Source organism: Chrysoperla carnea, chromosome 4 (assembly GCF_905475395.1).
Source record: "Chrysoperla carnea chromosome 4, inChrCarn1.1, whole genome shotgun sequence".
Lineage (NCBI taxonomy): Eukaryota > Metazoa > Arthropoda > Insecta > Neuroptera > Chrysopidae > Chrysoperla > Chrysoperla carnea.
The window spans coordinates 73,245,169-73,259,013 of NC_058340.1; the positions used below are offsets into that span (position 1 = coordinate 73,245,169).

The 13,845-nt window shown below is 29.3% G+C and overlaps 3 protein-coding genes across 3 annotated transcripts in view; 2 read left to right on the forward strand and 1 right to left on the reverse strand.

Annotated features, from left to right (window-relative positions):
- Positions 1-10,872, forward strand: part of LOC123298994 — a 29,972-nt gene extending 19,100 nt beyond the window's left edge. The window contains exon 7 of the mRNA XM_044881098.1: positions 10,669-10,872. Coding sequence (XP_044737033.1) covers positions 10,669-10,757 — 89 coding nt within the window. The 3' untranslated portion in view covers positions 10,758-10,872. The remainder of the gene's footprint in view (positions 1-10,668) is intronic.
- LOC123298992 overlaps positions 1-13,845 on the reverse strand; it is a 586,059-nt gene that overhangs the window by 225,641 nt on the left and 346,573 nt on the right. The window lies entirely within an intron of this gene.
- LOC123298995 lies at positions 11,678-12,721 on the forward strand. The gene is made up of 2 exons (XM_044881099.1): positions 11,678-11,950; positions 12,190-12,721. The coding sequence occupies exons 1-2, from the start codon at positions 11,707-11,709 to the stop codon at positions 12,627-12,629; spliced, it is 684 nt and encodes a 227-aa protein (XP_044737034.1). The 5' UTR covers positions 11,678-11,706; the 3' UTR covers positions 12,630-12,721.

Genomic DNA, 13,845 nt, shown 5'->3' on the forward strand with positions numbered 1-13,845 from the left:
TATTTTCATATTGTTCACAAGTAGAATAATTCAAAATTATTCAGGTATTTTCTAAAATTAAAATAATACGCACATATTAAACTAATAATTGAAAAAATTTACCTTATTATCGATCCATAATTCTATTTTCCATTCTATCTGTAAAAAAGATTTTTGTTTTAATTTAAAATTATATTATAATATAATCATTAAAATATTTTGAAAATCTGAATATAATTTTCTTACCTACATTAAAAATTTTCATTGAATGCACGTCTTCACTTCACAAAAATTTCAAATAAACTAAAAATATATGAATGAACAATAATAGTTCTACAATTATTGTTGTATTATAGTATTTATTAAAAAACTGTACTAACAACATGTAACATCTACTTACATACTTGCAAGTAAGTACATTTCTACCTGCTTTTGGTTAAGTAGATTTTAGGTAAAAATATGAAAAAAATGTGTTGTTCAATACAATTTTAACATGTAAATGTGAAATATATGGTCAAAAAAATTTTTTCACATAAATGGAAGAAGCTAAAAAATAGATCTCCAAACCATACGTATACAGTTTAGTATAAAAATAAAAATTATGTTAATACAAGTTGCTATTAAAAATAAAATATTAATTTACTGCTTAAAATAATACATGTCTTCCACATTTAAATGTTAACATCTTGTTCAACAATGTGTTTCTGCCATTTTGAACAAAATGTCTCTCAGCTACTTGGTAAAATCTTATTGAACACACCTGTATTTTGAAGTAAACATTAATTTACAATTTATTAGAATAGGCTAGGAATATTTTTGAAAGAATTATAACTAGGAGTGTCCACTAAGAAAATACATCGATGTTTTCTTTAATGCAATACGTCGAGACTATTATTCATCGACATTTTTCAATGCATCGGTTAGAAATACCGATGTTTTCTCAAAATCGAGTACTTTAAATATCACACCACAAAGCTGTAGCCAGCTACCTAATTACAGCTTTCTGTGGAACACTTTCTTTCTTATGTAAAATAATAAAACATGTAAGGAAACGATTAGATTTTACTATAATAAGAATATTATATCCAAATCCAATCATGTTCCGTTCTGGTATTTCCTAAGAAATGTTGGAGACCGCTTCCTGCCAGAATTCTCTATCTGACACATTATATACAAGTTGCATTTAACACGACACAAGTAAAATCAATGAAACTAAATGTAATTTAATGTTTTAAATTTTTTTATGTAAATAATATATTCGACCTAATCGATCGAAACAATTGTCACAGCATTTATGGCGTTTTCCGAAATATACGTGACTGTTAACTATTTAGCCGGGGGTGTATGCATTAGAGTGTGTGGAAAATTAATAAAATAATAATTTTTTTTAAATTAAATTTTGAACAATAACAAGATATATTGTCGTAATAACTTCCAATCTTTTGAAAAAGACTACAGTTAAAATTTGACGAAGATCACGATGAACGAAGATGACACAGAAAAGTGTGCTAACACGATCCCATTAAAGGTATGGTCAACCCGCGGATAACAGGAATAACGTGTGATCTATGGGTTGTCCATGCCTTTAATTGGATCGTGTTAGTGTGGGTCCGCGGGCTTTTGGCCTTTACGTTTACTGTGTTATCCCAGAATTTACTTATTAAAGTAAAACACTAAATTTATGTACTTTTTGAGTATTCTTTGTATGATGGGACCACCCTGTAATTTATAAAGTAATAATTCTACATGGTATTAATATATTTTTGCCATACAAACTATATTTTTTCATTTTTGAATTTTTATACCTGAACTGTATGTATGTATATCAAGTATTATTAATTTAGAACAGGCGGTGGATATCGTTGAGTGTGTAAAATATGAGTACCACATTTTGTCAATTGATTCTTGATTAGAAAAGCTTATAGATTAATATTGTGAATCTTGCCTGAAACCCTTTTGGTCCAAGTTTTGTATGCACCCCCCCCCCACCCTCCAAAGAAACAGTTAAATGAAATTTTTTTGAATCAAGTAAAATTTATTCTTGATTCCATGGGTTATTTAACGTCAAAAAGGCTTTGTGATTTTTTCTTAAACTTCTTCGTTTTCGAGATATTAACAGTTTCATGTTCGGAAAAACTCCAAAAAGGCCATTGTAAAAGCTGAAAAACTTCAAATTATATTTTAGCTAATCAAAATTCTAAAATAATGTTTGATTATCCGTGTAAATATCATTGTTTTTCCGTAAGGGTGCAAAATTTTGATGTCAGTTTCTCCAAAACTATAAAAGATGGAATTGATTATAGTAGGAGCTTCAAATAACAAGTCTGCAAAACAAACTGCTATAACTAGGTTGGTTTTTTTAATTTATAAAAATAATGCAGGCACTGATATTCAACTCTGTGTATACAGAGTATTTTAAGAATTACCTCAATCAATTGTTTGCTTTCCCTTGTTTCTTATAAAATTTAACGAAAAATTTTTGTGAAATGATTTAAAATGACAATATACTGCGACATTTTATCATTGTAAAGGACAAATAGATAATTATATTATTTGAATAAAATTCCGACATGTGAAGATTAAAAGTTCGGGCAGCAAAACTTTGGGGTTTTACTTTTCACATAAAAATAAGTTTTTTTTTGGATTTTGTTACATTCCCGGAGTGGTGCAAAATGTCTAACCAACAAAATGGCATCAAAAATGGCTTTTTTTTCAGAAATTTTATCATTATACCATGTATATACGAAATATACATAGTATATTAAGTTTAGCCCCAAGTTTGTAACGCTTAAAAATAATGATGCTAGGAAAAAAATTTTGTCATAGGTGTTCATAAAATCACCTAATTAGTCCATTTCCGGTTGTCCGTCCGTCCGTCCGTCCGTCTATACTTGATTATCAGTTATGTATGTGTCACATGTGTCACATGTGATAAAAAAATCAACACTGATTATGCATGGTATTTCAACAATTAACTCAGTTAATTGTTTGTTTTCACTTGTTTTTATTTTATATTCGCAAGGGAAGACTTCGGTCCATATCCAAATTTGGTGGGTTTGTTGTAAAGATTCAAAACTACACCTCATATTTTTTTGGGGAAGTTTTGCCCCCTTCCCTCAAGTTATAGATATATGTACACATACATATGATTAAACAGTTCATTTGATTGTAGCTTGAAATATATTTGACAGATTTTAATGAAACTATCACCAAAAGTAGGTTGTAATACTTACAACTTTTAGTTAAAAATCCGCCAAATAGTTCAGCCAAAATTTTAAATTTATTTACATTTTGTCCTACGGAGTTGAATTTTTTTAAATTATAGCACTTTTTATTATCTTTCGATTTCATAATAGGTTGCATATCCGTAAAATGACTCCTTGACCCATATTTTTGCGAAAAACCGAAAATTTATCATTCTTTGAAAATAATATTGACTGGCGGTTTTTTGCTTTGGCTAAAAAAGTTATTCTTAGAAAAGGTATAAATGGTTTAAAGCGGAAATTTTGAGTTTTAACCTCCATGCTATTGGGGAAAGAGGTGTAAAGAATAAATACCTTTTAAAAGATTTTAATGATATTTTTATTAATATACTCCTTTTTACACTATCCACCTCCCTCCCGCCGTATAAGAGAATTTTTGGGTTGCTGATCTTGAAATTTCAGTCGAAGTGTTAAATTTGTTACTCTTCGTCCTCTTTTAGCCCACATTTACACTCCCTAAAAAAAAAAACCATTTTTTTGAAAATTTAACCATTTTAAGGCATGTAAGCGTTTTTGTATAGTCTTTGATCTCGAATTTATGATCAAATTGATTCATTCCCAAATCCAAACTTTCATTCCCCCCCCCCCCCCTTTGTTTATTTTTAAAAATTAGACCCCCTAAATTGTTTGTACCATTTATTGGCATGAAATGACACTGCATTAACCGCTCATGCGCCAAGTTTGTTGTTCGTAGTAAGAAATAGGAACATACAAGCTATGATTTCAATGTATTGGTACTAGATTCGATATCAAAGACAGAAAAAAAAACCTTTTTAAAAAACCTAATAGAAGATTTAATAGCAAAAAAATGGTGATTCTCAACGACTTTTTAATTTGAACTAAAAAAGAGGGAAAAAATCTGAAAATTGAAAAATCTCTTCCATAAACACGAGATCAGCAACTTTAAAAACTACCTTACATGCCTTAGATTTCTTCACCCCAATAGCGCGGGGGTTAAAACTAAAAATTTTTAAGTGAAAACAAACAATTAACTGAGTTAATTGTTGAAATACCATGTATAGACAGTGTTGATTACTCTATCACATAACACATATACCTATACATGTCACACATACATGACTGATAATCCCATATTAATACATACTATAAAATTTGCATCTAATGTGTGCCCTCGTGAGTAAACAGTGATAATTACAAGAAAATGTTTAAAAAAAAGTTCTTTATTTTTTTATAAGGAACATTTTTTATATTTAAACTTTTGTTCTATCTCTAACGGTTTACAAGACGGGTCCTACGAACCCAAGACCCAATTGACCTATGTTGCTCTTTTACGAATTTGACCTCACTTTTTACGTCCTGAGTGCGCTGTAAAAATTTCAGCTTGATATTTTTTTTTTCGTTTTTGAGTTATCGTGTTCACAGACGGACGGACGACCGAAAATGGACTAATAAGATGATTCTCTTCGAAACTTAATATATTATGTATATTTCATATATACATGGTATACAAAATGCCAGTCAATAAAACCAGCAAACAATTATTTTCAAAAAATGATAAAGTTTCTGTTTTTCAAAAAAAATGGGCTAAGGAGACATTATTTTTTAATAGATTACGGATATGTAACCTATTATGAAATCGAAAGATAATAAAAAATGCTACTCCGTTGTAAAAAATGACAGTAAATGGCAGCCATTTAAAAAAAATTTACTAAATTTAAAATTTTGGCTGAACTATTTGTGCGGATTTGGCTAAAATTCTAATTGAAAGTTGTAAGTATTAAAACCTACTTTTGGTATTAGTTTCATTTAAATCAGTCAAATATTTTTTATTTACAATCAAATGAGCTGTTTTACCATATGTATGTAAACATATATTTATAACTCGAGGGGGCTGGTGCGAATGCTCCTATAAAAATATGGGGTTTACTATTGAAGCTTTACTACAAACCCAACAAATTTCTCCTCTTGCGAATATAAAATAAAAATGATAAAATTTAAGAAAAAAGCCATTTTTGACGCTATTTTGTGCCATCTGAACGTGACAGCAGAGTACTAGAAATTTGCAATCTCAGATGGTAATGCAGAAAGTTATAAAATATTACACCAAACATGTAATTGGTGTTGCATAAACAAATTTTAAAATGAACTAAATTACTCAATATGTATAAACTGGGCCAATGTGAATTCAATCCCCTAAATTGTAATTTTAAAAACAAAAAAAAATTTTATGTGAATTTTCGAGTTCATTTCGCTTTGAATTTCTATTCCCTTTGAACTCGAAATCAAAGCGAAATGAACTCGAAAATTTTAATTCGAATTGAATTCAACTTTTTTATCAGGGTTGACAAATTTTGGATCAGACAGCCAACAGACGGGTAGAGATAGCTATCACAAAGTTTTTATTATGACTACAAAATGACTATAAAAAAAAATTGCTATGATTAAAAAACTAATACAAGTTGTGATAATTAAAAATTATTTAAAACTGTAGTTTCGTCGAACACATACGAAAATTTACAATGACAACAATGATTTTTTAATATAAATTCTTTTTATTTCTATCATTGTACAATCTTAATGTCGTTTGTATTATTATTAATAATTAGTTATTTTATGGAAAATGTCAATGTCCAAACCCAAATGCAAGAACTTGCTACAGATCAAAGGAGCATTTTACGGTTTAGTATTAACAATTTACATAATCGAAATTAATAAATATATACAAACATTAAAGATTCATCAATTAATATGAAATAAAATTATAAATATTACTGAAACATTTAAAAATCATTGCACCATTGCGAATATTTTCAATAATTTGACAAATTTTGGATAAGACAGCCAACAGACGGGTAGAGATAGCTATCACAAAGTTTTGATTATGACTACAAAATGACTATAAAAAAAAATTGCTATAATTAAAAAACTAATACAAGTTGTGATAATTAAAAATTATTTAAAACTGTAGTTTCGTCGAACACATACGAAAATTTACAATGACAACAATGATTTTTTAATATAAATTCTTTTTATTTCTATCATTGTACAATCTTAATGTCGTTTGTATTATTATTAATAATTAGTTATTTAATTGTCTCTCAGCTACTTGGTAAAATCTTATTGAACACACCTGTATTTTGAAGTAAACATTAATTTACAATTTATTAGAATAGGCTAGGAATATTTTTGAAAGAATTATAACTAGGAGTGTCCACTAAGAAAATACATCGATGTTTTCTTGAATGCAATATGTCGAGACTATTCATCGACATTTTTCAATGCATCGGTTAGAAATACCGATGTTTTCTCAAAATCGAGTACTTTAAATATCACACCACAAAGCTGTAGCCAGCTACCTAATTACAGCTTTCTATGGAACACTTTCTTTCTTATGTAAAATAATAAAACATGTAAGGAAACGATTAGATTTTACTATAATAAGAATATTATATCCAAATCCAATCATGTTCCGTTCTGGTATTTCCTAAGAAATGTTGGAGACCGCTTCCTGCCAGAATTCTCTATCTGACACATTATATACAAGTTGCATTTAACTCGACACAAGTAAAATCAAGGAAACTAAATGTAATTTAATGTTTTAAATTTTTTTATGTAAATAATATATTTGACCTAATCGATCGAAACAATTGTCACAGCATTTATGGCGTTTTCCGAAATATACGTGACTGTTAACTATTTAGCCGGGGGTGTATGCATTAGAGTGTGTGGAAAATTAATAAAATAATAATTTTTTTTTAATTAAATTTTGAACAATAACAAGATATATTGTCGTAATAACTTCCAATCTTTTGAAAAAGACTACAGTTAAAATTTGACGAAGATCACGATGAACGCAGATGACACAGAAAACTGTGCTAACACGATCCCATTAAAGGTATGGTCAACCCGCGAATAACAGGAATAACGTGTGATCTATGGGTTGTCCATGCCTTTAATTGGATCGTGTTAGTGTGGGTCCGCGGGCTTTTGGCCTTTACGTTTACTGTGTTATCCAAGAATTTACTTATTAAAGTAAAACACTAAATTTATGTACTTTTTGAGTATTCTTTGTATGATGGGACCACCCTGTAATTTATAAAGTAATAATTCTACATGGTAATAATATATTTTTGCCATACAAACTATATTTTTTCATTTTTGAATTTTTATACCTGAACTGTATGTATGTATATCAAGTATTATTAATTTAGAACAGGCGGTGGATATCGTTGAGTGTGTAAAATATGAGTACCACATTTTGTCAATTGATTCTTGATTAGAAAAGCTTATAGATTAATATTGTGAATCTTGCCAGAAACCCTTTTGGTCCAAGTTTTGTATACACCCTCCCCCCCTCCCTCCAAAGAAACAGTTAAATGAAATTTTTTTGAATCAAGTTAAAGTTATTCTTGATTCCATGGGTTATTTAACGTCAAAAAGGCTTTGTGATTTTTTCTTAAACTTCTTCGTTTTCGAGATATTAACAGTTTCATGTTCGGAAAAACTCCAAAAAGGCCATTGTAAAAGCTGAAAAACTTTAAATTATATTTTAGCTTATCAAAATTCTAAAATAATGTTTGATTATCCGTGTAAATATTATTGTTTTTCCGTAAGGGTGCAAAATTTTGATGTCAGTTTCTCCAAAACTATAAAAGATGGAATTGATTATAGTAGGAGCTTCAAATAACAAGTCTTGCAAAATAATTTCTAAAACAAAAATATTTTTTTTAGAAAATTCTTCAAACTGCTATAACTAGGTTGGTTTTTTTAATTTATAAAAATAATGCAGGCACTGATATTCAACTCTGTGTATACAGAGTATTTTAACAATTACCTCAATCAATTGTTTGCTTTCCCTTGTTTCTTATAAAATTTAACGAAAAATTTTTGTGAAATGATTTAAAATGACAATATACTGCGACATTTTATCATTGTAAAGGACAAATAGATAATTATATTATTTGAATAAAATTACGACATGTGTAGATTAAAAGTTCGGGCAGCAAAACTTTGGGGTTTTACTTTTCACATAAAAATAAGTTTTTTTTTTTGAATTTTGTTACATTCCCGGAGTGGTGCAAAATGTCTAACCAACAAAATGGCATCAAAAATGGCTTTTTTTTCAGAAATTTTATCATTATACCATGTATATATGAAATATACATAGTATATTAAGTTTAGTCCCAAGTTTGTAACGCTTAAAAATAATGATGCTAGGAAAAAAATTTTGTCATAGGTGTTCATAAAATCACCTAATTAGTCCATTTCCGGTTGTCCGTCCGTTCGTCCGTCCGTCTATACTTGATTATCAGTTATGTATGTGTCACATGTGTCACATGTGATAAAAAAATCAACACTGATTATGCATGGTATTTCAACAATTAACTCAGTCAATTGTTTGTTTTCACTTGTTTTTATTTTATATTCGCAAGGGAAGACTTCGGTCCATATCCAAATTTGGTGGGTTTGTTGTAAAGATTCAAAACTACACCTCATATTTTTTTGGGGAAGTTTTGTCCCCTTCCCTCAAGTTATAGATTTATGTATACATACATATGATTAAATAGTTCATTTGATTGTAGCTTGAAAAATATTTGACAGATTTTAATGAAACTATCACCAAAAGTAGGTTGTAATACTTACAACTTTTAGTTAAAAATCCGCCAAATAGTTCAGCCAAAATTTTAAATTTATTTACATTTTGTCCTACGGAGTTGAATTTTTTAAAATTATAGCACTTTTTATTATCTTTCGATTTCATAATAGGTTGCATATCCGTAAAATGACTCCTTGACCCATATTTTTGCGAAAAACCGAAAATTTATCATTTTTTGAAAATAATTTTTTGCTGGGTGTATTGACTGGCGGTTTTTTGCTTTGGCTAAAAAAAGCTATTCTTAGAAAAGGTATAAATGGTTTAAAGCGGAAATTTTGAGTTTTAACCTCCATGCTATTGGGGAAAGAGGTGTAAAGAATAAATACCTTTTAAAAGATTTTAATGATATTTTTATTAATATACTCCTTTTTACACTATCCACCCCCCTCCCGCCGTATAAGAGAATTTTTGGGTTGCTGATCTTGAAATTTCAGTCGAAGTGTTAAATTTGTTACTCTTTGCCCTCTTTTAGCCCACATTTACACTCCCTAAAAAAGTTACCATTTTTTTGAAAATTTAACCATTTTAAGGCATGTAAGCGTTTTTGTATAGTCTTTGATCTCGAATTTATGATCAAATTGATACAACTTCCATTCCCCCCCCTTTGTTAATTTTTAAATTTAGACCCCCTAAATTGTTTGTACCATTTATTGGCATGAAATGACACTGCATTAACCGCTCATGCGCCAAGTTTGTTGTTCGTAGTAAGAAATAGGAACATACAAGCTATGATTTCAATGTAATATATTGGTACTAGATTCGATATCAAAGACAGAAAAAAAAACCTTTTTAAAAACCTAAAAGAAGATTTAATAGCAAAAAAATGATGATTCTCAACGACTTTTTAATTTGAACTAAAAAAGAGGGAAAAAATCTGAAAATTGAAAAATCTCTTCCATAAATACGAGATCAGCAACTTTAAAAACTACCTTACCTGCCTTAGATTTCTTCACCCCAATAGCGCGGGGGTTAAATCTAAAAATTTTTAAGTGAAAACAAACAATTAACTGAGTTAATTATTGAAATACCATGTATAGACAGTGTTGATTACTCTATCACATAACACATATACCTATACATGTCACACATACATGACTGATAATCCCATATTAATACATACTATAAAATTTGCATCTAATGTGTGCCCTCGTGAGTAAACAGTGATAATTACAAGAAAATGTTTAAAAAAAAGTTCTTTATTTTTTGATAAGGAAAATTTTTTATATTTAAACTTTTGTTCTATCTCTAACGGTTTACAAGACGGGTCCTACGAACCCAAGACCCAATTGACCTATGTTGCTCTTTTACGAACTTGACCTCACTTTACTATTGAAGCTTTACTACAAACCCAACAAATTTCTCCTCTTGCGAATATAAAATAAAAATGATAAAATTTCAGAAAAAAGCCATTTTTGACGCTATTTTGTGCCATCTGAACGTGACAGCAGAGTACTAGAAATTTGCAATCTCAGATGGTAATGCAGAAAGTTATAAAATATTACACCAAACATGTAATTGGTGTTGCATAAACAAATTTGAAAATGAACTAAATTACTCAATATGTATAAACTGGGCCAATGTGAATTCAATCCCCTAAATTGTAATTTTAAAAACAAAAAAAAATTTTATGTGAATTTTCGAGTTCATTTCGCTTTGAATTTTTATTCCCTTTGAACTCGAAATCAAAGCGAAATGAACTCGAAAATTTTAATTCGAATTGAATTCAACTTTTTTATCAGGGACAGAATATTTAGACAACTTACTCGCTTTTCTAATTTTTATATACATTTTTTTTTTTTTTTAATTTAGATTACAACAGACATGGTAAACCAGCCCATCATCCTAGAACACGTTTTGTTTTTATACCAAATTTGCCAAAAATCTCTAAATGTCATTAGTAAATATATATCACGTACCATTGCTCCCTGACTTCGATAGTGTCCTCACCCATTATAAACCACACTAAACTTTACAAGGACCACACCTCGCAATATGGCAAATAATTGCTTTGCACATAAAATAATAATAAAGTATTCATTAAAAATATTTGATTTTGATTTTTGTTAATAATGATTCCCATTTCAATTCTTCTAGGTCGTTTTTTAGTCAGAAAAATGAGCCTAGACTCTGATCTATACGCCACTCATATCAGTTGTTGGGTATCTCCTAAGGTAAGCCCAATTTTTAGATTCAATAGCCCTCAAATGATGAGATTGGAAATATAAGCGTTGGAAAATAACGGCATGGATTAAAACCTCGTTTTAAAAAAAATTTCAGCATGGACAAAATGAAGAAGTTTTAGAAGACGAATTTTAAGAAGGAAGTAAAGTTACTTTAGTATGCAAACGTTTATATTCACTGCCCAGCTTAGAAAATACGATTTAAAACAATTCAAAACCACAAACCATAGAACTTTATTTTATTTGAGCTTGAAGTAAAAATCGAACTTTTTGATTATACATTTTATTTTTGTTGTAAACTACATTTTAACTTCTTCAAGAATATTTACTGATCGAAATTCCACGTAATTTGCAATTACTTGAAACGCCAAGTAATTACAAATAGAGTTAAATAAAATTTTTGTTGTTGACAAATCAATGAGTGTTTGTAACAAAATACTCAAAAAAAGTCATGATTGATTGACAAAATTTAACAAATAAACCATTTTGTTTTACTTACAAAATTTTCATTTATTTAATTTTGTTATATTATAAACAAAAAAAAATATATCAAATTACAACAACATTTTTGCCCAAAATAGAAAAATTTTACTATAAAAATGGTGAATTTTCTGACCTAAATTCACTGTTAACGGTCAACTACATCTTATAAGTGATCTACAACAAAATGGCTGGAGCTGTCGTAATATTGTTAGTGAGTTCGTGTTCCATAATTCTTGGTCATCCGCAACATTTATTGGAACCAAGTTGGTATGAAAACAATCAAAGTGGATCTCTACCGTCTGAAGATGTCAATGGGGAGGAAAATAGAGATTCTGGTTTAGACAATTTTGCTGATTTGGACTTAACTCCTGAAGTAGTAGAAACGAAAGATTCCGCAGCGGCTGGAGGATTTAATCTCGGTGATTTAGGTAAGTGTCGATAAATCTTAGAAATTTGTTTTTTTAAGCTTATTGTAAAATTTTTCTTTTACGGAAATGAAAAAGATTTAAAACATTAAATTTTTCATGAAGCGAATACCAAGCTGAAAGATTTTGCTGCGTAATTGATGAAGCTATTCTCGTCGTATGCCAGACAGTGTATATTTTTGACGCGCCAGTCTTATCCTTGATTTGAGATTTTGTTTTAAATGTGCACATATTGTTTTCAGAATATGGTCAGTGCGCACGTATAGGAAACATGGAATATTGCCACTATAAATGTCCTTACCGAAATCCATTCCTAACAGCTGCTGATGATGTCATATGTAACTGCATGTATGGTGTTTACAGAATATGTGAAAAAACATACAATTTTCCAAGAACTATGAAATCAAAATCTGTGACAGCCAGTAGGAGAAATTTTGGACCATTGATAAAATTATTAAATGGATTGATCGGAGGGAAAAAAAATGTAGAAGGATTATTCGAAAATTTATCAGATAAATCAGCAGATACACCATCGGTATATAGAATGTTTCCCAATGAAGGAAATAATTTACCAGACTCGTATGTAGAATCTATTCCTTTCCCAAAACAAAAGCATGTCTCAAAACCAAACTGTGGGAAAAAAATAAGGAAAGTTGTTTGGCAAGATGCTTGTGCAAATTGATCAAAAAAATGTACAGAACTTTTTTTCCGGAAATTATTCCACTAAATGTAGTTTGTAATACATGGAATTTAAAAAAATTAAATAAATGTGATTGAGCAATTTAAAAGAAATGTGTACTTACTTTTTCCTTTTCCAGGATGTGTATGGGCAAATGTCTCCAGAAACTGTTTCATCAACAAAATATCTTTTCTCTAAAATGTTCCGAAAAAGATTTATTGGCCTTTATTAGATACTTTTTATTTATAATAATAATAATAATTTTATCACAATTATCTATTCTAGGTCAAAAATATCCAAACTTGTAGATAATTTTTAATCGCATCCACTATTTTTTATCCGCAAATAAATTATAATCATTCACGAACAAGTTTATTAATGATTTTAAGCATAACATCTCATTTTTAATTGTCATACGAACTACTAACATCCTGTCCGGATATGACGTCAGATACAAGATAGAAATTTAAAAAAAAAAAATTACGAAAATGAACAAAACAACCTCTTGTTACGAGTGTATGACATGACATTCGATGTTTTGCAATATTTACGTTAGAAGTTTAGTTTATTTTAAGGCAGTGCGATTATGGTATCCATATAAAAAGATAAAGAATTTTCGTTAAGTGTACCTAAGAGTAAATTCAACCTTAGATCATATATTTTAAATAGATAAGCCCAGTGTATACCAAGTATATATATTTTGGCGTCACAGAGTAGATTAACAAAGATGAAAATACAATATTCAAACAGCTGACGGAGAAACACCATTTTGGAGGCCTGGTATTCAATGCGCATGATCGTATAACCGGAATCAACTGCTTCAATGATGTGTTTATATTTCAAATTCACATGTGCTTAAAATAAATAAATAAAATTTTATTTTGTTTTAACGTTCAAACGAGTAATATTGTTAGATAATTTTGTGTTTATTCTATGAAAAAAAATTTTAAAAATGGTTAAATGGTAATTTGTTCAAAACTTTACTGTTTTAACTTTATTTAAAAGTGGTATAGTCTTATTTTAAATACGCGCCAGGATATTATTTTGTATATTAAGACATGCGTATTATGACCAGGCCTCGACATTTACTATCCTTGTCAATCTACTTTGAGACGTGGTTCTCACTCTGTTGGCAATTCCAGTAGTGAATTTTCAAAGAATTCAACCCAGTCTATGTAAAAATGTACTGCAGAAGATGAGCCAATCAGAAAGGAGTTTC

What these genes read in the sequence shown, in the direction of transcription:
- LOC123298995 (XM_044881099.1), top strand. Translation starts at nt 11,707, where the DNA reads ATGGCTGGAGCTGTCGTAATATTGTTAGTGAGTTCGTGTTCCATAATT. An exon ending in ATTTAATCTCGGTGATTTAG is followed by an intron (nt 11,951 to 12,189) that starts GTAAGTGTCGAT and finishes TATTGTTTTCAG; the next exon opens with AATATGGTCAGTGCGCACGT.